We start from the raw sequence: 23,688 nt of genomic DNA, 5'->3' as shown, positions 1-23,688 counted from the left end.
ATTCAAAAAGGATTGAAAGAGTCTTTTAAAATCTGAGTGTATTAAATTAAGATTTAAAAAGTCAATCAAATTTTGGTAATATTCAATTTGGATTTTAAAAAATCCATCAAAATCTGATGGTATTCAAAATGACATGGATTTTCTTTTATTTAAAAATGTGGTGAATTTTGAGAAATTTGCTAATACATTTTTAATATTTTGAAATCTCTCCAAAATGCATGAGATTTTGATGAATTTCTGAAAAATTTCACAAAATCTTCAAGACTCTATAAGATTTTTGTTCAACTCCATCAAAATTTGTGAACAATTAAAATCAATGAAAATCGTTTAAAATCCATAGATTATTAACAATGATTTAAAATTTGAAATTAACAGGGTGAAAAAACAAAATACCCGCCATTTGGGGAAAATCGCCCAAAATACCAATTAGCGGTACCCACGAAACACGCATCTGGGGATGCGTATTCGGCTTTTAAAAAAATAACAAAAAATATGCATGTTCAACATGCGTATTAACATTTTGTTTTTTGTTTTTGTGAATATGCATGTTGAACATGCGCATTCTTCTTAAAAACAAAAGTGAATACGTATGTTGAACATGTGTATTCTTTATTAAATTTTAGAAACTTGAATATGCGTTCCTTAAATGCGTATTTCGTGGGTATTTTGGGCGGTTCTCACGCATCTGGGTATTTTGGGCGGATGAAGGTCAAAATTGGTGTATTTCGGGCATTCTTTCAAATAAATACACTCTCCTAAGTATTGTAAGCGTTTAATGTATTTTAGTCGGGAAAAATTAATTGATCTGAATTTTCATTTTTGGGTAACATATTTTCCAGCTGTATGTAAGTTCTAATTGACTCGTTGAGGTAAGAAGATGCATATATAAACCTCGATAAATTAATACCTTTGCGATCGTAAAAACTAATTAATTAATTGAAATATTAATTAATCGATAAATTAATAATTTATTATTTTTATCGATATATTAATAATTTATCGATACATATATACCATTTTTAATTTTTAATTTTTTAATAAATGTTTATAAATATATAGATTGCCTAAAATGTTAGTTATTATCTTGGCAAAAATAAAGTACCGACATATTTGTTAAATGATTGAACAAATAATTAGCATTACTATAGAAAATGAGAAAGAAGATGATATGAGGAAGAAGATAAAACGGCCAGAGTCAATCTCACGGAAAAAAAATCCTGAAAACAATGACATTCCGTAATTTTTCATATTACACCAGAGTTCGGTAATTAAATTAGAAAGATACTAAATAGTACATAACAAATTAATTTCAAAAGTAAGTAAATTACGTACTTTACATCCTAAAATAAATAAATAAAATTGATGAAAGATGGAATTATTAATTTATATATTATATGGAGCTTATATGTTTTAATAAAAAATAATATTTTATAAACTTGGCGAATTATTAATTTATATTAAAGGGAACGAGTCGTGAGAGAAATTTTATTAATTTATCGAAATTTAACTGCATTGTTAATTCTAATTTTGGAGTATATATGATACATATATTATATTTTAAATAATTTTACTATTTCGAAATATTTTTGTTTCTATTTTTTTAGTTATTTTTTTCATCCAGTTTCATTCCTAGTCACCTAAACTGTGTGCTAAACTATATCCCTTTTTAGTTTTCAGATTTTCTTTTATATAAGTCAAATTAACCAATTTTTTTCCAAAGATTAATATTACACTTAATTTATTTAAAAAATTAAAAAATAAATATATTAAATGCATTTTCCAATGATGTACTTTTGTTATTTTATTCAATTATAAAATATTTATAAACGTTGATCAAATTTTAGTCAATTTAACTAGATCAAAAAACTGAGTTATATAGAGATGTACAGCTCACCTCCCCGCCTTAGTATATTTATCTTCTTCACAATTTATATTTTTGCAATTTTGCATTAATTTTATTTTTCTTCATATATTCTGTCTAGTTATCATGATTTTTTTTAATTCTCACATTTCATTCAACTCAAATAAACACAACATAAATATTTTTAAAAACTTACCGCGAAATACGATTTTTGTTAGAAGGAATATCAATTACCGCGAAAAAAAATCAATAAACTAGTAATTTTTTTTTTGAACAAAGTAACATCACATCATCTTACTAAAATATTAGTTAAATATTACTCTCTATATCCCTAAAAACGTTTTTCATTTGTGTTGGACACGTTTGCCCATACATACTTTTGATTGTTAATATATTTAATTTCGTAGTAGTATTAAATATAAAAATTTTACTGTATTAAAATATTAATAAATACGAATCCAACAAAATCACTCATGACTATATTAGCTTTTATAAATTAGATGTAAATTAGTAGTAAATCGCTTAGCGTGAACAGTGTAAAAAGTCAAAATGAGAAACGTATTAAGGGACGGAGGAAATACTTACTATGATTAACTCCATTTGGTATAATTTATGAGTCCTTGTATGAATATTCGTTGGCTAAATATTATTTTATACTATGTTATTTTACGTAATCATTCAGCAATTAATAAAACCTAAATCAATTCCAAATAGACATGTTTGATTTACAAAATAAGAAATAAAAAATTAGAACCAAATTGATTGAATTCTTAGATGTGTCGACAAAACGAATATATTCGTATCCCTAACCTTAGTCATTGTTTCGAACGTTAAAATAAATTGTTATTGTTAACGTTAATTTTAATATTTTTATTATCCCACGTGATACAGGCTTGCAAAATTGAAGATTTTGGGCAATCAACATTATTTTAGTGCTACTACACATAGTTAATAACCTAGACAATAATTCAAAATCAGGAATTTTTAAGTGACATAAGTCAAATTTGGATTGCCGGGGCCATTTATGATACATTAAACTTGATACTCCTAAATCACGTAATTTATATAAGTACAAGAGTGTTTTTAATAAGAATGTACGGGTTATTATTATAATTACAGAATTTATTTAAAAAATTACAATTATATTGTTTAAAGCAATTTTCTTCAAATTTAAATGCAAGGAAAGCAAAGCATGGTTATGCATAGGGATGGCAATCGGATCGGTCGAAACGGGTTTAGCAAAAACCAAACCCGAACCCGATTATTTTTGCCAAACCCGAACCCGAACCCGAACCCGGAAAAACCCGAACCACTAAACCCGAACCCGAACCCATCGGGTTCGGTTCGGGTTCGGTTCGGATTCGGGTTTGTAAATCACTATCAAATTGCACCTTAATTTGCACAAATTCTAGTGAAAAATTACTATGATCTGGTTTCAGCAAAGTGCTCATAAATACGACGATATTGAAATTTTTGGGATTGAATTAGAGGGTTCAGAGAAGTCAATGGATAATATACCTCTATGAATAAAATTGTTGGTGAAATAATGCAACAATCTTGACCTTTAGTATACTTGTAGTGAAAATGCTGTTAAAAACATATTTAAACAACTTTAATGCAATAGTTTGTAAAAAGTATAGTTTTTTAGTACTAATATTAGTAATATATTATATTATATATTATATTATTACTTATAAAATATAAAATATTATTTATATATTAACACCGGTTTCGGATCGGGTTCGAGTTCGGGTTCGGGTTCGGGTCGGAACGGAACGGGTTTCGGGTTTTCGGGTCGGGTTCGAAACGGTATGCCTTAATACCAAACCCGACCCGAAAATGGTTCGGGTTTAAAAATCAAACCCGAACCCGAATCCAAACCCGAAATATTCGGGTTCGGTAAAACCCGATCGGATCGGTATGGATCGGGTATCCATCGGTTCGGTACAAATTGCCATCCCTATTTATGCAGAACTTTATCCCACTCCATCAGTGATGATCGATGACCCGTGACTTGTAAAGACTGAAGTACTGAACACAGACATGTTCAGATGTCCCACGTGTATTCAGATAACTTATTTAAATTTTAAAAACTAATATTATCTCCGTCCCAAACCAGTTGTATACCAAACCATTTCTATACAAATGGTTTGGATAACCGACACAAAAAAATATACTCCTATGTTCTTTCAATTGTTTATATTTATGATAAATTGTCTGATACACATTTTGAGTTGCATAGAAAGTATAGTTATGTAACTTATTTTTATAATTTTTTTTTTTTGAATAAAAGTTCAATATTTTAATTTTTATTCGGAAAAACAAAAATGTAAAAAAAATGACAGAACTATACTTTATATGTACCTTAAAATGCGTGTCGAACACTCTCTGAAAAATGTAAATAATTGAAAGGGACAAGGGGAGTATTAAAATAATATTATTTCTAATAAGTTAGTGGGATGAAAGAGAAGAAAATGTAATTTAGTGAGAAAAATATAAAATTGAGTAAAGTGATGAGACTAATCAAATATTTAATAAATAAAGTGAGTGTAGCGGAGAAAATACTAATGCAATTGATTTTTTTTATCATTTTTTTACTATTTTTAATAAATTTTAAAATATATAAAATTAAATAAAATATAGCAAAAAAAAATTATATAAAAATGAATAAGACATAAAGGCGTAACATTTTGTAAAGGATACATTGTGCATTTGTGCTTGACTGCTTGTCTTACGGTTGGATATGCAGTTCTTTCTTCTTCTTTTTTTCCTAATTAATTACGGGCACACCCATTCGAACTCTTGACATCAAGCGAAGAGACAACAGTTCAGCATAACACCAAAATTGTACAATATGCCATTCTTCCACACAGGAGAAGTGTCAATATACAGATAGAAGCTTCCATTTTCACAACTCACACTGTTTAGTTAAAACATTCAATTCTATCCAATTTAGTTTTAGCATTTATATGTCCACTGTTTTAAAAATAGGCCGATTAATCGGAGTTCCGACGGTTCCCGTCTTGATTAATCGTTAATCGGGTCAAAGTACGGTTTTTTAAAAACGCTCAAAAATCGGGCAGTTCGGAAAAATCGGTCGATTCGGGTCAAAAATTAGTGGAATCGGTCAAAGTTTGAAACTAATAAAAAAATATTTATTAAGAAAAAATATTTTTTTTGAAAATAATAATTAACATTTAATAATTAATAATAATAATAATATTTTAAATCTTAAAATTTGAAATAGTAGGTAGTAATTTTCTAACTGCTAATTAGTGATTAGTGAGTAGTGTAGTAATAATCTCGTTGGTTTTCCTGCAAGGAGCGTCAGAACTTTTGATGAAATGACAACAAAGATCAAGGTTGAAGAATGTTCAATGACAAGTGAAGTCTGAGACTGCCCCAACTTGATTGACATTCCAGATACTAAAGCATTAACAAGTACAATATTTATTTATTACATCATAATTGCCATTCTAGTAGAAGGGCTTAAGAGTACAAGATCAAGCTTTTCAAGCAACCAAAACAGCAAAACAAATCATAAAGCAGCAACAGGGGTTTAAAACAGATCAAATAGGTCATTATCATCCTCCAGCAAATACCACCACTTGGTAACAAACTCAAACTACGGGTATTGCATTTTGTTCAACCCATGGTACACTACATCATGTTGGAGATCATCCATAATGTCGAGTATCTCCTTTTCGTCGTTTTCATCTTCTTCAGGATTTCTCAACCCGATCCAACGGTTCTTCTCGAGAAATTCAGACAAATCCGCTTGGGTGGCCAATGTCTTAGTGTAAACCTCACACTCGGTGTGGTTTGGATCCTTAGCATAGCAGAAACTCATGATGACCCCTGAAATGAAATGTTGGGTTAAAATAGTATATTAGATGGGTGTACTGATTACAACAGTTATCAAGACAATTAACTCAGTGACTAGCTGCTGACTTACCAGGATTTACAGTTAGTTCGTAAATCCCTGGTGACATTGTTCTATCCAGGGGCCTCATGATTCCGAATTCATCCACCAAGCAAAACTCTTGCCTCGTTTGTAAGCCAAAAGCACATCTAATCACTTCCCTTATAGCCTCAAAAGAACCATCAAGTCCAATTTTCCGTTCATCTCTCCCCCTCCGGACAACTATCCATCGTCCACCTGCAGCTACAGGTACAATCCGTCCCCCTGCAACAACATTGCGGGGCTGATTGAGATTTCCCGAATCTGCAAGAGATAAACAACAAATCGCTCAACCATTATGTTGACAGCTCATTGCTACCAGATAAAAAAATGCATCTGAGAATAGTACCCAATAAGAAAACACAAAATAATACGTCCCAGCAAAGATTGAGGCTCAATTTACTTGAAATCTTCATGTTAATTATAACCATAATACAAATGAAGCGAACTGGTAAACATTCTTAAGTTGCGGATACAAAAAATTAAAGCAAATTTAGAGATTCATGTCTAGTAATTGATTGATCACAATATACAAAGTTTCAGACTGATAAAGTTCAAAGCTGTCAGATATGCTATTAACTTCATATTAAAGCTTATCTAATTGTATAGATTACTTACCATTTCTAGAAGCTCTTCCTCGACCTGAATTAGGAACCATATCCGTTGATGTATCACAGTAATGGCCAGAGGCCTGTCGCTCACCTCCTTAATATGGAAGCCTCTAATTTGAGCTAGGAATTGTGAAAGTAATATTTTATCTAAGAACAATGAACCTGCAAAATTTATATGTAAAACAGCATTTAATGATTCACATAGAGTATATTGCGACTCATAGATATTTGACAGGAGTTAGAAGTAGATGAGCTTACATGCATCGTGACACGTATCCATTACAGATGAGAAACATATGCAGCTGGCTAACGGAAATGCTAACACCTAGCAAAGGCCATGCAGGATCGGAGGGTCACGACAACTATAGGTGATGCTAGCTTCTGCCTGTAGATTATAACCGACAATTGAGCATTAAAGCAATACTAAAATTTGATTTGAAACCGCCATAAATCCAACAACTTACAATTACTTAGCTATGTAGTCTGTACCAAGGGGCATAGCTAATGAAGACCTGTTTTTAAACAAAAATTAAAAATATGAAACAAAATACCAGATAATATGTATAGAAAACTTAATTACCTGGATTATTCAGATGTTAATTTATTTATAAATTAATTTGTCATTATTCATCACTTGTATCCTCTTAATTTTTTGTGCTAGAATCATACCGGTTGAAAGTGAAAAACAAAAAATTGAATTATTCTGGTATATCTCTATGTCTGTTACAAAATTTTTGTTCAATTTTTTGATCTTTTTGAGAATCAGAAACTTTCAATTAATTAATTAAGAATTTATACTAATTTGCTAGAGTCTTGATTACAATTATGCTATCATTTAGCTTAAATTAATAAACCACTACATTTTGAGCTATATCTCTGGCTAAAAATGGATTGCTCAAAAATGGCATAAGAAGACAGAAACAAGATGGAAAAATATTTAGTACTCATTGCAGTATTACAACTTGGAAAATTCTGGATTACCTTTCTTCTTTATTCATGTACAACAGTCATATGATCGAACTAAGAGAAGAAAAGGAGTTTAACTATTGAATCACATCTCTATACTCTTTGGAACAGCTCAATTGTATGTAAGATATTTTTGAAACAAAGACGATTCTTTTGTAATTTGAAGAACTGGAAATTGAGAGGCGGGAGTGCAGTCCATTTGCAGTAATTATTTGAACTGTAAGAGGTGCAAGTGATATTCTGTTTAAAACAGATGCCAGAGAATGTTAGAGGTGCGAGGAAGCGTTTCATTTGAAACTAATGTGATGAAAGAAACTGCTAATGACCCTATTTCCTTGGGAATTCTTTTTCAATCAATTAAGTACGTAAAAAGACATTATATCACCAGCACAGATATCATACAAACTGTCCTTTTTCATTTAAGCAAGATTCTGGATTACCTTTCTTATTTATTCATGTACAACATTCATATAATCAAACTAAGAGAAGAAAAGAAGTTTAACTATTGAATCACATCTCCATCCAAATTTTATGAAAGACTAAAAGATTTCATGAAGTTCTCTATACTCGTCGTGACAGCTCTATAGTATGTAAGACATTTTTAACAACACCGATTTTTTTTTGTCATTTGAAGAACTGGAAATTGAGAGGCGGGAGTGCAGTCCATTTGCGGTAATTATTTGAACTGTAAGAGGTGCGGGTGATATTCTGTTTAAAACAGATGTCAGAGAATGTTAGAGGTGCGTGGAAGCGTTTCATTTGAAACTGATGTGATGAAAGAAACTGCTAATGACCCTGTTTCCTTTGGAATTCTTTTTCAATCAATTAAGTACGTAAAAAGACATTATATCACCAGCACAGATATCATACAAACTGTCCTTTTTCATTTAAGCAAGATTTTATTTTACTGAACCTATTAGTACCGACATCTTTACCTATGTACAGGCATGACTAATTTTTGGTTTTTCTATGTATTACAAACTGATGTAAAAATGTATTTCCGAGAAAGTTTGTAGTCATTACAGAGATCATTTTTTTAAGGAATTGAGGAAAATTTGTATTGATTAAGGAGTTTTCTTATAGGACAAGTTGAAGGAGATCCTTTCTTAAGCAGGTATTTACGATAAGGATAGGACTTGAAGGTGTTTAGAAGGCTATAGAAGATACGATTAGACAACTTGTGATGTGAGTCTACGAGCAAGGTAACAGTTCTGTTTGGAAGATGAATATGAAATATTAAGGCCCTTCCGCAGGAACTGCTGCCAAGGACTTGCAAGCTAAACATAGTTAATGTTATGTTACAAACTAAAACATTACATCAACAATGACATGACCCACGTTTGATGATTTTGGGGTGCGCCATTGATTTCTGCTGTAGGAGGTATCCAAAACACGCCTAGTGTTGGGGTTTTGCCCTCTCCAGGATCAAGAAAGAACTCTTCTTCTAATTAAGATGTTTTCTCTCTGGGAAGTTTTCAGAAGTCATGGGAAACTCGAGAAGATTTGTTATAGTTTCTCGGAAGACAACCAGATCACTGGTCTTGTTTGAACAAAATACAAAATACTAATAATCATAACTTCTTCTTTCTTTGACAAATGTTAAATATATGATCCTATCGAGATCTTCCTCTAACACCTTAAGGTTTTAGATGAGCTGGTTACTCAACAACATATACTAATAATCATAACTTCTTCTTTCTTTGACAAATGTTAAATATATGATCATATTGGGGCTTTCCTCTAACACCTTAAGGTTTTAGATGAGCTGATTACTCAACAACAAATACTAATAATCATAACTATGTGAGCATCTAGACGACAGTACTTTGTGGTATAGAATACTCTAACTTATGTTTGTATATAATTAATAAGAATTGATATCATTATAGAGACTGAATAACTGATAAGATGATATGATATTTCACAAGTAAACGAAACAGACTTACAGACTATACTCGAATAATCTATAACACCATAGAAGCAAAGTCCGGCAGTCCGCACATTAGTATTGACAAGCATACATTAACAATAACGATTTAAAAATGACGCGAAACAAGAAAATTAGCAATAAAAAATTAAGCTTACCTGATAGACGGGAATGTGATTTCGCTAACCTTGAGCTGGAATACGGTGGGAAAAAACTTGTCAAATAACCAGTCTATCTAAAACCTGAAGGTGTGATTTCGCTAACCTTGAGCTGGTGGGAAGAATTTGTCAAGAAACCAGTCAATCTAAAACCCGAAGGTGGAAGCATGAAATGAGACTACTGCAGGGATAATGTAAGCGAGAGAACATTATTCTATCCCACATCGAGAAAAATAAAAAATGTAGAGAGTAAGTAGTATAAAAAGAGACTCAAATACATTAAAAAAATTAAAAGGGTCGGTTGGCTAAATATGCCACGCTTACCACTAGAATGGTGAGTGCTGTATGGCTATCAAGACATATGGCCGACATAATTTGTGGAACCCTTTAGGGTTGGCTCGCTTTGGCCGATCCTTCAAAAACTGCATCATAAACTTTAAAAGTATATCCATGGACATGGTTATAATTTTCGGAAATTAAAACTTCGTCATAAATCTTATTTGTTGGGCAATTTTTGAAAAAACGGTATCGATAAATCATCCAATTTCTAAAACAATACCCATGGACAATAATTATAAATAACCACCTAATTATTTTGTGATATGTAATTATATATTAATCAGAATAAAATTCATCCAAACTACATGTAAAGAATATACGATTTCTCCACTCTTTCTTTTACCCAAACAGTAGTGTGATAAGACCAAGAGAGCAATTGATATAAGCAAGAATTAATATATGATAATGATGTCCCAATGCAAAAATAAGCAAGAATTAATAAATGGACCAAGAAAGCAATTGAAATGAATTGGTACAAACAGATCGTTTAAATGAAGCTGTAGAAAATCAACATTGCTAGGATAGTTTAGTTAACCAAAAGGAAAGGACAAACTTGATAAGACCTACAACCAAAAACACAACCTTTCGAGGGAACATAGAATCTCAGTCCTCACTGGCTTAAAATGTTACTAATAACAATTCAAAGTCTTAGTCCGATTTTCTACTCTTTTTCTTCTTTGCAGTACCTTCTCCATTTGTAGCTATGCTATCGCCGTTGGCAACAAGATCATCTTTGGATTTTGTCTTTTTGCTTTTCTTCAAGGAAGGTTCAGTAGGCGCATCATCTACATCCAATTCTGTGGATTTCTTTTTCTTGCTTTTCTTTGTTGAAGGCTGCGCGGGTGTTTCTTCAACATCCGATTTTGAGGATTTCTTTTTCTTGCTTTTCTTAGCAGACGGCTTAGGTGTTCCGTTCACGTCCTCATCAGCTTCATCCACCTCCATATCTGTAGATTTCTTCTTCTTGCTCTTTTTTGTTGAGGATTTCACAGTTGCTCCATTTACATCCTCCTCCGCACCTGCAACTTAAGATTGGCCAGGAAGAGGACATTACAATCACCACAACTACAAGACTTGGAATGTAAATCTACGGATTCTCGAATACTAAGAACAGTACTGGAGGACACAAGCACAAGAAAAATTTAAATACCTTCATTATCCACATTTCCAATAGCAACTTTCATCACATCAATATTTTTGCGAGGTGCAACTCCCTTGTCATAAAAGTCCAATCGCTCCTCAACTTGCTCTCGCAGCTTGTCCCCAAAAGCAGTCGTATTTTTGTCTTTGTTCACAAGAGAAACCCAATTCAGTTGAAAACTAAGGTGTCATCCACATAAAGAAATGGTTTAAATGTGATAACTTTCTTTTCAGAAAAGTCGAACTTACCTAAGAAACAGTCAATGCGAGAGGCAATTGAGCACTTGTTGGCAAGATAGCGAGCCATTCGACCTTTGTTACGGGCAGATGCCCGCCCAATAAAAGAAGAATGGAATATCAGACCGTACTTAGGCGTATTACCGCGTGTTTTTAATGCCCTGAAGCAAAAAGAATTTAGTGACACTGCAACAAAGGGATTTCAGATACCAAATATAGCTCCTTACAATCATTATGCTCATGATGTCACCTAAAGTACACATACATCTACTTATGGTGGTTAAACTTTGTGGCTGCGAATTCTACAAGAAACACCAATAATTAGAAAACAAGCTGAGAATAAAATACCTGAAAAGTGCCTTCTCTGCACCAAGGATCTGAAGGGTAGAAGAAGGGCACTTGGCCAAATTTGTAAGACTGCCGGCATGTGATATCAAACGAGCTCCAACAACTTCACCAATTAGTGCAGCCAAATTAGGTGCTATATCGCTCATTTTTGCAACCAGATAGTCATAAAGTTTCTTCCTGTACTCTGCAAGGTCCATTACCCTCTGAGCAAATAACTTAACATTCATCAAGTCATCAGAAGACAAATCTTGCCCTGAAAAATAGGTTAATTAGTCAGAACAGATATAGAACATGTAATGCAATGTAGTAAAGAACCAACTCCATCTCAACATACCCATTGAGGCTTTGGCAGCTTCCACAATTTCTTTTGCTTTATCTTCATCTTCAACCAACTCAATTAAACCTGGCAATTTCTCTTCTGACAGCTCGGATTTATTGTTCACATATTTGGCAACTTTGGCATAAAGATAATTGTCATTGACAATTTTCACTAGTTCGGGAAAATGCCAAGAATACCATTCTCTGCAAAAAAGCACAACTTCAGTATCCAAACTAAAACTCAGCCGCATGATAACTAATTAGGAGAAGATAGGTATGAGTACTTGTACCAAACATATGAACTAAAGATTACTATAGTATTGCTAAATTGAAAATGGACATGAATTACCTGACTCTCATGGAAAAGGAGTTCACATCTTTATCAAGAGTATCAAGAAGAAATATTGCTTGAATAACCATATTGTCAACCCGATTTACGTTAAACTTGACCTTTGCTCTGCTGTAGCTGTGGCCAAGACCAAGCTGGGCCTTCTCCAAGTCACCGGGCTATATGAATTTTTTGGACAAAAGAAAAATCAGTGAACTAGCGACACAATTAGAAAGTAAAAAAAGAAAGAGAAAGAGAAGACGAATACAAAGCAAGCAACCTTCAGATTCTCAATGAACCTATCAATATGCAAGCGTACACCGCGAAGAAGCTCGAGAACAAACTCATTGCTCTGGCAGGGAATCTTTGTTACTTCAAAGATATGCGAACCAAGTTTAGGTTCTGATACCCCTAAACTGAATTTAGACTTCTTTCCTACACTAGGAAGATTAAGCGACAAAAAACTCTGCAGCTCATCAGTCATTTGACCTACAAACTTAAACTCATCGTTAGAGTTTACATACACAAGCAAATGTTCCAAAAACAAAAGGCTGAATAGTAATAACTGTACTAGAATTATATAAGCAAGCTAAAAAACAAGCGCATAAGTAGGTCCAGTCACGAAACATATCATCATATAAAATCCTGTCTCAACAATTAAACAGCAAAAAGCTATCGCTTCTACGAATACTTCAATAAGTTCACTAGTATGTGAAGCGAAAAAATTTATTTAGATCATCAGAAAACTGCCAAAACCTCTATATAATTCTCTAGCAATCAGTAACAACCACACAATATAACGTAACTAACAAACAAAACACCAGAGCAAAGATTGAAACTAAAATTCCATACAAACTGCCACCACAGACTGAAACAGAAATCTTAACTACCTGCATTTTAAAACTGACATTACACATTATATCGTAATATATAGAATAAACAGTATAGACATTATAACTACCCAAAAATCACCAAACAAACACAAACATTACAATTCACAGTAGCAGTACCAACCACACAATGTAACGTAACTATCAACAGAACACCGCAGCAAAGACTAAAACTAAAATTAAAATTCCATACAGATTGCCATGACAGACTGAAATAGATCAAGTACCTGCATTTCGAACTACATTACACACTGTATCATAACATGTCGAATTAATAGTAAAGACACTGTAACTACCCAAAAATCGCCAAACAAACATAAAATTACAATTCACACTAACTGCATACCAAATAACACTATAAATACAACGTAAATAACAAACAAAAAACAAATAGGGAGCTTAACTTACCGCATTTTAACTTTTACGCAAACAAGCCGTTCAAAAGAGAACAACATTACGCATTACATCACACTACAAATTAATAGTAAACACACTATACTACAATTAACGGTACCGCTAAAACTCTCGAAAAACCCGAGCTTCGACAAATTATTAAACCAGAGCAAAGTAACTAATTGAACATAACAAAATTAATACAACACATATATGACATAACAAAAGATCAACTACCTTCAGAGACGGCGTTAATTTGATTAAGAGCATCGAGAGCCGAGTCAAACGGGTTAAACCCAACGAGTTTGACAACTTTGCCGAACCGACTCAGGTCAGTGACCGAGTTACGAACCGCTTCAGTGTTCTGACCGATTTCATCGAGTCCGTGACAATTGAACAACGCGTAGCCTGAAGCACACTCGTAGAGTAAGTATAAAGACATTTGTATCGCCGTTTAGTGTTTTTAGGGTTTTTGTGTAAATTAGGGTTTAGGGTTTTGTAATTGAGGTGGGGAGGGGGAGGTTTTATTTGGTGTTATGAGGGTGCATGGGAATGGTTTTAAGTTTGGGTAATTTTGGAAATGTAGTTGTTAACCTTTTTTTTAAAAAAAAATCTAGTTGCATTTATCAATAGTTTTGTTTATGGTTCAAACTTTCAAACAATTATATTTAAATTGTTTTTTAGGGAAAGAAAATGACAAGATACCTATAATTATTAGTTTTAAAGGAAATGAATATCAAACATAACAAAAGTTATGTGAGAGTCTTTTCTTTTTCTCTCTACTTTTCTTCTTTACGTAAGAGAAGGTTGTGAGAGTGCTTAAATCAATGGCGAGGTACCAAGATATAGAGATGCAATTAGCAGATTTAGATATTGAAAAAGAGGAGAATGAGGATTTTGTCTTTGAAGGTGATGTGGAGGAGTTAACGAACAAATATGAGCTGTGTCTTGTGGGGCGTTTTCTCACCGAAAAGAACATCAATGGAAGGGCAATGGAGACCAAAATGGCAGATGTATGGAAACCTGCTATGGGAATAAATATTAAGGAGCTTGAGTCTGGTATTTATCTCTTTCAGTTTTATCACAAGGAAGATCGCCAATGGGTTCTCAATTGGGGGGCATGGTCTTTTGACAATGCCATGCTGATTCTGGCTGATATTCCTGCTGGTGTGGAGCCGCTGAATGTTCCATTGTGGCATTTGAATATCTGGATTCAAATCCATGATCTACCTACTGGATTTATGTCGGAGGCTGTGGGCAAGCAGCTTGGCAATTTTTTTGGTGAATTCTTGCTTTATGATACGAAGAATAATTCCAGTATTTGGAGGGAGTGTATGAGGATTAAGATTCGTCTCGATGTAAGGAAACCACTCAAGCGCAAGAAGAAAATTACTAGGATGGATGGTTCTGGGTTTGTTGTCACATGTAAATACGAACGTCTGGGTGAGTTTTGTTTTACCTGTGGTCTACTATCTCACACAGAGAGATTTTGTAGGAGGTTCATTGACAAGAGGAGTGATGATACGGTGAAGGAATGGGGGAATTGGTTGAGGGCGGCACCGCGTAAGGTGGCCGGACAACAGAAGATTAAATGGCTGCGTGAAGAGAATGATTCAGATTGGGAGTCGAGAATTGGGAGGTGCAACAACTTTCCACCAACGCAGGAAGATGGAGTAGTGATTTCGGGGATGGAGATAAGTCAGGGGAGAAATTTTAGGAGTGGGGAAAAACAGAATATTTTCAAAGCTGAGTCTTCCGAGAATAAAGGCCATCAAGATATTGTTTTGGTACAGAGTAAACAAACTTCCTATTTTGTCGAGGCTGAAAATGAGGAATTAACAGGAATTAATTTAGAGGAATGAAAAAGGAGGATGAGTGATTTTGTAGTAAATGACAGCATGGCACTAGATGAAAGTGTGTTAGCTGGGGGCATGACAGATAAGCTCTCGAACTCAGATGCTGGTATTTCTGGAACAGATTTGTCAGCAACTCAAAAATCTATTTTGGCTAAGCTTGCGGAGCAAGCTAGCCAGTCATTATGAATTTCTTAAGTTGGAACTGCCGGGGGTTGGGGAATTCCCGGTCAGTTCGAGCTCTTGGAGATTTAATTAAATCTTCAAACCCAGATTTTTTATTCTTGTCAGAGACTAAAGTGAATGGTAGTAGGATTGTAGAGTTATGTTCGAAGTTCAAATTCAAGCAATGTTTTTCGGTTGATAGTATAGGTCAAGCAGGGGGTTTAGCCATTCTTTGGAAACGTAGTGTGGTTTGTTCAGTTGTTGAGTCGTCTCGTAATCACATTGATGTCATTGTTTTAGAGAACATGGTGCCTTCTTGGAGATTGTCCTGTTTCTATGGGTTTCCGGAAAGAAATAGAAGGAGAGATTCTTGGAACTTCATCCGAAATCTAGCTTCAAAATCTCATCTTCCTTGGGTCATTTTTGGTGATTTTAATGACATGCTTTACAGTACAGATAAAAAAGGAGTTCACCCTCATCCGCAGATGTTACTTGAAGGGTTTCGAGCTGCTATTGAAGATAGTAATTTATTGGAAGTTGATTTATCTGGTGGGAGTTTTACGTGGGAGAAAAGTAGGGGCAAAGCAGATTGGGTTCGAGAAAGACTTGATAGAGCATTTGCTACATGGAGTTGGTGGAGTAAGTTTCCCTTATGTAAATTATCTGTTAAGCATACTGTGTATTCTGATCATGATCCCATTTCTATGGAGCTATTGAATGTATCTTTTACAAGGAAGCAATTCCGGTTTAGATTTGAGAATACTTGGTTAAAGGAAGTGAATTTTAAAAAAGAGGTTGTTACTTATTGGGAGAATCTTCCAGCTATCCATCTTCTTCCAAAACTGTTATCAGTTTCTTCTTTTATGTTGAAGTGGGGACATAATTTCTTTCATAAGTTTCGTGAAAAAATAAAGAAACAAAAGAGTGTTGTGGATAGTCTGGTACACTATGAGGATGAAGAAAGTATTCACATGTATTTTGAGGAGAGGAACAAATTAAATGATCTGATGGTGCATGAGGAAGAATATTGGAGACAGAGAGCGAAGATGTTTTGGTTGGAGGAAGGAGACTCGAACTCCAGATTTTTTCATGCGTCTGCTTCAGCAAGGAAGAAAGTAAATCATGTTGATTATCTCAAAACGGAGGCTGGTGATGTAGTTACTGATGAGCAAGGTATGTGTGAGATTGTGAAGGATTATTTTACTAATATTTTTGCTGGCTCAAGTACTGTCACGAACTGGGGTCAAAATGTGGAGGATAGGGTGATTACAAACAACCAAAATAGTATGCTAACAGCTGAGGTTACTTTTGAGGAGTTTACAAAGGCAGTGAAACGGATGCATCCAGGTAAGGCATCTGGGCCCGATGGGCTTAACCCTGCATTTTTTCAGCATTTTTAGGCCACTCTAGGGAAAGAAGTGTATAACTGCTGCAAATTTTGGTTATCTGAATGTTCCTTTTCAGCTGATATTAATGATACAAATGTGGTTCTCATCCCAAAGAAAGATAATGCATACACTATGAAAGACTTGCATCCAATAGCCTTGTGTAACGTGTTGTACAAAATCATTGCTAAGGTACTTGCAAATTGCTTAAAGCATATTTTACCTGGTATCATCTCTGAACAGCAGTCGGCTTTCGTGCCTGGGCGGTACATATCTGATAACGTTCTTGTAGCGTTTGAAATTATCCACCATATGAAGAGTAAGAAAAGTGGTCCTGAGGGGAAAGTAGCTTTTAAACTAGACGTTAGCAAAGCCTATGACAGGGTTGATTGAGGATTTTTGAAGATTCGAATGGAGATAATGGGTTTTGATGCCAAATGGGTGAGGTGGATTATGATGTGCATTACTACAGTCTCCTATTCAGTTTGTTTTAATGGTATGTCTGTTGGGCCAATCAATCCAAAACGTGGTTTGCGTCAGGGTGACCCGTTATCGCCGTATTTGTTTCTTTTTTGTGTTGAAGGTTTATCAAAATCCCTCACAAATGCTGCAGTAGAAGGTCGTATTCACGGGTGTAAAGTTAGTCAAAGTGCCCCAGCTGTGACACATCTATTATTTGTATATGATAATTTTTTATTTTTTAAAGCAAACAGGAGTGAGGTGGAGGCTGTCAAGACTATTCTGAATTCGTATGAACGCTTCTCTGGTCAATCGATTAACTTTCAAAAATCTGGAATTATGTTTAGTGCAAACGTTAGGACTGATAAGCAACAGGACCTCTCTGAGTTACTGGGGGTCACGAATGATTTAAGGCAGAGCAATTACTTGGGACTGCCATCTCTTATTGGTAGGTCAAAAAATTCGGATTTTAATTTTTTGAAGGAAAGAGTTTGGCAGAGGATTCAGGGGTGGAGTGCTAAATTACTGTCGAAAGGGGGTAAGGCTGTTCTTCTCCGTAATGTCGCTCAAGCAATACCTTCTTATTGCATGATATGCTTCTTAATTCCCAGGAAGTTATGTAGAGAGATAGAGACATTGATGAATGGCTATTGGTGGCAGTCAAGCTCTAGTACGAACAAGGGTATTCGGTGGACATCTCGGAGCAACATGAGTATGTCTAAAAGTAGGGGGATTGGGCTTTCGCGATCTCCATGGATTCAATTTGGCCTTGTTAGGGAAACATGTGTGGAATTTTGTGAATAATCCTCAATCACTCGTGGCAAGGGTGTTTAAAGCAAAATATTTTCCTGAGACTAATGTTTTCCAAGCCATCAGAAGGGGGGTGACAGTTTCATTTGGTCAGGGATATTTCAAGCTAAAGAGATGTTGAAAAAGGGGTTTAGGTGGGTTTTAGGGGATGGAACTCAGATCAACGCTTTCAGGGATCCTTGGTTAAGGTCGAAGGAAGGGTTTTGTGTTGAGAATGCATCATCAAATAATCATAGGAGTGAGACAGTAAGTGACTTTTTTATGCCCGGTTTGAAACGTTGGAATGAATAGATGGTTATGAATTCTTTTCAACAATATGATGCACAATTAATTCTTGATACTATTATTCCTCAAAACCAAGTCGAAGACCGAATTGCTTGGTCTGGTTCAAGTAATGGCAAGTATAGTGTCAAATCAGGATACGCTTTTTGGCAGGAACATTATTCTCAGTGTACCAGGATGGTGGCATCTACTGGGTGGAGTAAAATCTGGGGAGTGGAGATTCCCCATAAAATCAGAGTTTTCTTATGGAGGTTCTGTCGTAACTACGTCCCAGTGAGAAATATCCTGCGATCTAAGGGAGTAAATGTCCCTATTTTATGTCCGGTTTGCGTCTCAGATGTTGAACACCTCCTTCACATTTTTTTCGACTGTGAATTTGCTACTTATTGATGGTAGTACCTTGGGTATCAATTGGACATGAGTGTTGTTGAGCACGCTCCGACTTGGTTGCTTCAGAAGTTAAGTTCGGGTGGTAGTGAGGAAATAATTACTATAGCCACAGGGTTGTTGGGCATATGGAATTCTCGTAATATGAGAATGTGGGATAATAAGGTTTTAACTCCTGCCTTAGCCATGGAGTGGAGTAAGAAGCAGGTGAATGAGTAGCGTGAGGCGAGAAAAAGAAGTCGTGGGGTACAGGTAATTGTCTCAACGGTGAATCAAGCTGCAGTAAGAACCTGGATTGCTCCTCAGGAGGGTGAGTTTAAGTTGAATGTAGACGCTTCTATTACAGAGGGACTATCATTCTTCACGGTGGGGATGGTTATCAGGAATCATGCTGGTCAGTTTGTGCAAGGGAGAAATGCAAAAATTGCAGGTGATATTTCAGTTCTTGAGGCTGAGGCATTAGGTGTTCTTGAAGTTTTATCTTGGCTGCGTACTCTTCCAGATATGAAGGTTCATGTTGAGTCTGATTCCCTTACTGTAGTGAATGCAATTCTCGCTGACATGGAGTATCAAGTGGAAGTAGGTCATGTCATTGAGGCGTGTCGGTCTTTGCTAGTCGAGCTAGATAATGTCTCTGTGCGATTTGTTAGAAGGCAAGCAAATAAGGTGGCCCATTTAATGGCGTGTATACCTTGTTCTCTAAATTGCCACAATATGTTTTTATCTCCTCCACGTTCTGTGTTGGAGTCTATTGTTTCGTTTCTGATGCTTTGATTTGTTAATGAAGATTTCGGAGTTTCAAAAAAAAAACATAACAAAAGTTAAAAAAAACGGTTTTTTGTAATTTTTTCTCTCCCTCGCATGAGAGTCGGCTGTTCCCCCTCTGAACCCTATCCGCCCCACCTGATTTTCCACCCTTTCTATCCATCTCCGTATCCTCCTTTTGTTTACTTTTTTTTCAATAAAATTGAGATTTGTTTCACAAAAATTGAAAAACCCATTAGAATTCTTTATTTTATTTTTCAGATCTACTAAGGTAAGAGTTCGGATTTTATAATAAAATTCAGTTTTTGGATTCAAAATCTTTGATCTAATAACATATTAAAATTTGGTGTTATTCTGAGATCTTTGAATTTTAGGGTTTTTTTTCGTTTTTTTTATGTTTAAATTGTTATTTGTGTGTTTGATTGTCTCGCTTTATGTGACGTGCCTCATTTTGTGCGATGTGGTGGTTGTGTTGAAAATGAATTTGACGGTGTATCGGGAGATCTGGATATCTCGCATTAATAACACTTTCGACATGTGTATAGCTGGTGTCCGGCGGGTAGATAGCTGGGGTGCGCTTGGAACGGTGGTGAAAATCGCAATTGCTCACCTCTAACAAAAATTTTTTGTCCATAATATGACGCCTATAAGCTCAATTGTAATAACCGACTCCTCTGAACATTGCAATATCAATAGAATTAATGTGAGGGTCAATTGTGAAGCTACTGCTTTCAAGGAAAATGCATATTGGATCAGGAAATCATTATCTTCATTTTTTATTTTCAAAATTTTTGTATTTCAGTTTGTTAAGCAATCCGAAAATAAAATGGCTAATTATTTAGCTTTATTTGTTTTTCAACATGGTTGTATGATCAGTTGGGGGTATGCCGATTGAATTTCTTTCAAATTAATAAATTTTGCTTTGATTTTGGCAAAAAAATAATTTTAAAAGAAATGTAAAAGTAATTTTTTAATTGCTTTTTTAAATAAGAGTTTTATTATTTAAGTATCTAATATACATTTTGAATAATTTTTTTTACCAATAATACTAATTTTTCTAAGTTTTTTTACGATTTTTACTATCTTATGAATTTTTTGGGAAAATATGTAATCAACCAAAATCAAACAGATATATAACCAGTTAAATTGATTTTTTTGTTGCATTTGAGATTATACGAGGTTGCATGGAGTCGTAAAAACTCGCATGCATCTAGTTGAATTTAGTTGGAGAAAATTGCACTTTTGCAAAACAATTTTAAAAAAAAAGTATTTTTTGCAAATAGAAATGTATTTTTCCAAAAATTTTAAAAAATGGAAGTACTTTTGTAAAAAGAAATCCTTGGGTATTTTTCAAAAACTCATAAAAATCAAATATATAATATTATATCCTTATTATATAATTATATCCTTTATCTATACTATACTATTATATTAAAGAAGAAACATTAAAAGTTTGGTTGTTGGTCCTCAATCACTCAATCGAGAACCTTCATATCAAACTGATGAGAACCGTTAGATATAATCTTAAAAATTAATATACAAGAAGTATAAGATTCGAATACTACCAGCAATATATTATGTTAGATATTGAATGCAAGGAAATGTAACACAGAGGGGGGTGAATGTGTTTCTTTGTTGTATAAGACATGCATGTACCTTAACAAGACTAAGATAATTTGTCAACCCTAAGTAAGTTGTATTGTTATCTTAGTTTGTATTTGTACTTGTAATACTTAAAGTCTGCAAAAATGTAAAAGAGCAGACTAGAGTCTTTTCCTGAAACAGTATCAAGCCCAGGGATTCCATCTGGAAGAAGATCAAGATGATCATGCCTCAGAAGAATTTTGAAGAAGTTTGGAGTTGAATAAATCTGTTTGGATAAAAATACTCTAAGTCAAGATCTCTACAAGTCACATATTTAGTGTTATAGATAAGTCATTCGAGAACTTTAAATGACTTATCGAGAAGTCAGGAAAGCTACTAGAGAACTCAGAGAGATATCGACAAGTCAAGAAGACATGAAGGTTGGAGATATCGACAAGTCATTTCTTCACTAGAGAACTCTGAGTTATCGATAAGTCAAAGTCCACTAGAGAACTCAGAGATATCGATAAGTCAAAATTCACTAGAGGCTCTAAGTTGTCGACAAGTCAAAGTGAAGACATGATGCTGAGTGATCTCGACAAGCTAAAATTTCATTCGAGAACTCGGAGACCTCTATAAGTCAAATTCACTAGAGCATTAGAGATCTCGATAAGTCATTATACTTATCGAGATATCAAGATCTCTATATGCCTAATTGAAGATCTCGAGTAAAATTCTCAAAGTACAAAATCACAAACCAGTTCAATATTCAAGATTAACAATCGACAAACAATCCAAACAGCTGGATTGACAAGTCTACAAAAAACAGCTTGAAGAATGTGCAAGATCAATGGTAAAGATTAACTGATAGAGGAAGATTAAAATTATCACAGGATGCTAAAGATATGCTAAGCCAGAAATGGAAGATCTACTTTTCTATTAATAGAAATGACAAGTAACAGTTTAGAAAAGCTAATAGCATGTCTTATTATACACTGTGTAAACCAGCAGTTAACTGAATTATAAAGTTAACACTGGTCCTTCAGTTAGTTGTAACAATTTAGATCAAATTTCTTGTAACACTCTCAAGAAGAAGCTAAGCTCTTTATCAACAAAGAGCCTGAAAATTATGTAGCAAAATAGTCTTATCTTTAATATAATATTAAGTGAGTTTTTAAGATTTGTGTTCTTTATTTTCTGCAAGCTTAATTTCTGCATGAACACATTTTACTACAAGATTTAATATACTCTGTTCAACCATAAATATTCAAGAAAAGCCCAAAAATAGTAAAACACATTCACCCCCCCTGTGTGTTATTCATTTCCTAACCAGTGGTATCAGAGCAAAATCTGAAAGTAAATAGATTCAAGATCTTGGAAGAATGAATACACTGAAAATCAGTAGCATCAAAATTCCTACCTTTGAAAAGCTAACTACACTATTTGGAAGAAGAAAATGATGTTGTTTATCAGGATGGCCAATCCCCTCTACATTCAGATCCTCAAGAATGGGCCCTTCACTCCTATGGTTAGAGTTGAGGAATCTACAGATGGAGACATGGTTATCCCAGCTCATTATGCTCCAAAAGATCCTTCTGAGTATACTGAGCCTGAAAAAGAGAAAGTTTCCCTGGATAGTAGCTTGCAATTAATATTGATTGAGTCACTTGACAATGTGATGTACAACAACATTGTTAACTGTGACACTGTAAAATGGATCTGGGAAAAGATAGAGATATTGTGTGAGGGAACTGAAGAAGTTAGGTCAAACCAAAGAAGAATACTGATTTCACAGTATGAGGGTTTTATGGCAAAGCCAAAGGAAAGCAATACTGATGTGTTTGAAAGATTCAATAAGCTGATAAATGACTTGCAACTTCATGACAAATACTATGAAGCTGAAGAAGTGAACCTAAAGTTCTTGCTTACTCTCCCTGAACATTTGGAAAAAAAAATCTCAGCAATCAGGGAAGGGAGAGACTTGAGCAGAATAACACTGGAAGTTCTATATGGAATTCTCAAAATATATGAACTAAAGATGATTCAAAGGAAATCGTTGAGATCTAGTCAAGGACATGTTGTGGATGGCTCAATTGCTTTAATTATAACTGAAAACCAAACATCTAATGATGAACCAACATCTCAAACTTCAGTTGCCTCAACAAGTGAGCAAAGAACAAATGATTCACAGGAACAAGTCATTCTGGAATTGGAAAAAGATGAGTTTTACACTCTTGAAGAACTGGATGAGCTAGATCAGTCAATGGCCTATTTGGCTAGAAAATTCTCTAATATTAGAGTAAAGAAGCCAAGATACTTCAAGATTAAAGGACAGTCTTTCAACAAAGACAACAGCTGAAAAGAAAAATGGAAGTACAATTCTGATAGTAAGAATGGTTACAAAACTGGATCTTTTGACAGATCCAATATAAGGTGCTTCAATTGTGATGAACTGGGCCACTTTGCTACATAATGTAGGAAACCCAGGAAAGTAAAGAAGGATAAAGTTTATCTTGAACTT

At 34.4% G+C, this 23,688-nt stretch overlaps 3 protein-coding genes and 1 non-coding gene across 7 annotated transcripts; 2 read left to right on the top strand and 2 right to left on the bottom strand.

The window, feature by feature from the left end:
* Positions 1-5,246: 5,246 nt before the first annotated feature.
* LOC141717606 (trihelix transcription factor GT-1-like) lies at positions 5,247-9,729 on the bottom strand. Of its 3 annotated transcripts, none has more exons than XM_074519755.1 (6): positions 9,485-9,729; positions 6,898-6,945; positions 6,692-6,818; positions 6,441-6,595; positions 5,817-6,086; positions 5,247-5,719 (listed from the first exon to the last, which is right to left on the bottom strand). In XM_074519755.1, exons 4-6 carry the CDS (start codon positions 6,478-6,480, stop codon positions 5,487-5,489), a joined length of 543 nt encoding a protein of 180 aa, XP_074375856.1. In that variant the 5' UTR covers positions 6,481-6,595; positions 6,692-6,818; positions 6,898-6,945; positions 9,485-9,729; the 3' UTR covers positions 5,247-5,486. The 3 variants fall into 3 exon arrangements, with proteins under 3 accessions (XP_074375856.1, XP_074375857.1, XP_074375858.1); XM_074519756.1 differs by having other exon boundaries at positions 6,692-6,814; XM_074519757.1 differs by lacking the exon at positions 6,898-6,945.
* A 44-nt stretch (positions 9,730-9,773) lies between these two features.
* LOC141722795 (U11 spliceosomal RNA) lies at positions 9,774-9,902 on the top strand. The gene has a single exon (XR_012575797.1). It is a non-coding gene; the product is annotated as a U11 spliceosomal RNA (small nuclear RNA).
* Positions 9,903-10,266: 364 nt separating this feature from the next.
* On the bottom strand, positions 10,267-14,011 carry LOC141717605 (nucleolar protein 56-like). Of its 2 annotated transcripts, none has more exons than XM_074519753.1 (8): positions 13,715-14,011; positions 12,475-12,683; positions 12,216-12,373; positions 11,883-12,070; positions 11,549-11,801; positions 11,213-11,361; positions 10,974-11,108; positions 10,267-10,848 (listed from the first exon to the last, which is right to left on the bottom strand). In XM_074519753.1, the coding sequence occupies exons 1-8, from the start codon at positions 13,917-13,919 to the stop codon at positions 10,472-10,474; spliced, it is 1,674 nt and encodes a 557-aa protein (XP_074375854.1). In that variant the 5' UTR covers positions 13,920-14,011; the 3' UTR covers positions 10,267-10,471. The 2 variants fall into 2 exon arrangements, with proteins under 2 accessions (XP_074375854.1, XP_074375855.1); XM_074519754.1 differs by having other exon boundaries at positions 10,267-10,842.
* A 4,252-nt stretch (positions 14,012-18,263) lies between these two features.
* LOC141718237 (uncharacterized) lies at positions 18,264-19,592 on the top strand. Its single transcript, XM_074520618.1, has 3 exons — positions 18,264-18,395; positions 18,828-19,025; positions 19,071-19,592. Exons 1-3 carry the CDS (start codon positions 18,264-18,266, stop codon positions 19,590-19,592), a joined length of 852 nt encoding a protein of 283 aa, XP_074376719.1.
* Positions 19,593-23,688: the final 4,096 nt, after the last annotated feature.

The sequence above is a fragment of the Apium graveolens genome, chromosome 4, assembly GCF_009905375.1.
Source record: "Apium graveolens cultivar Ventura chromosome 4, ASM990537v1, whole genome shotgun sequence".
Taxonomy (NCBI): Eukaryota; Viridiplantae; Streptophyta; class Magnoliopsida; order Apiales; family Apiaceae; genus Apium; species Apium graveolens.
The sequence above is the reverse complement of the archived record's forward strand: the minus strand, read 5'-3'. Positions and strand labels throughout refer to the sequence as shown.

Coding starts and splice junctions, on each gene's coding strand:
- LOC141717606 (XM_074519755.1), bottom strand. CDS start 6,480: ATGGTTCCTAATTCAGGTCGAGGAAGAGCTTCTAGAAATG. Junction 6,087..6,440: donor AGGAAGAGCTTCTAGAAATG/GTAAGTAATCTA, acceptor TATCTCTTGCAG/ATTCGGGAAATCTCAATCAG. Junction 5,720..5,816: donor CGAACTAACTGTAAATCCTG/GTAAGTCAGCAG, acceptor ATTTCATTTCAG/GGGTCATCATGAGTTTCTGC.
- LOC141717605 (XM_074519753.1), bottom strand. CDS start 13,919: ATGTCTTTATACTTACTCTACGAGTGTGCTTCAGGCTACGCGTTGTTC. Junction 11,109..11,212: donor TCGCATTGACTGTTTCTTAG/GTAAGTTCGACT, acceptor TTGTGAACAAAG/ACAAAAATACGACTGCTTTT. Junction 10,849..10,973: donor TGGAAATGTGGATAATGAAG/GTATTTAAATTT, acceptor GCCAATCTTAAG/TTGCAGGTGCGGAGGAGGAT.
- LOC141718237 (XM_074520618.1), top strand. CDS start 18,264: ATGTTGAAAAAGGGGTTTAGGTGGGTTTTAGGGGATGGAACTCAGATC. Junction 18,396..18,827: donor ATAATCATAGGAGTGAGACA/GTAAGTGACTTT, acceptor TATTGATGGTAG/TACCTTGGGTATCAATTGGA. Junction 19,026..19,070: donor TGGAGTGGAGTAAGAAGCAG/GTGAATGAGTAG, acceptor CGTGGGGTACAG/GTAATTGTCTCAACGGTGAA.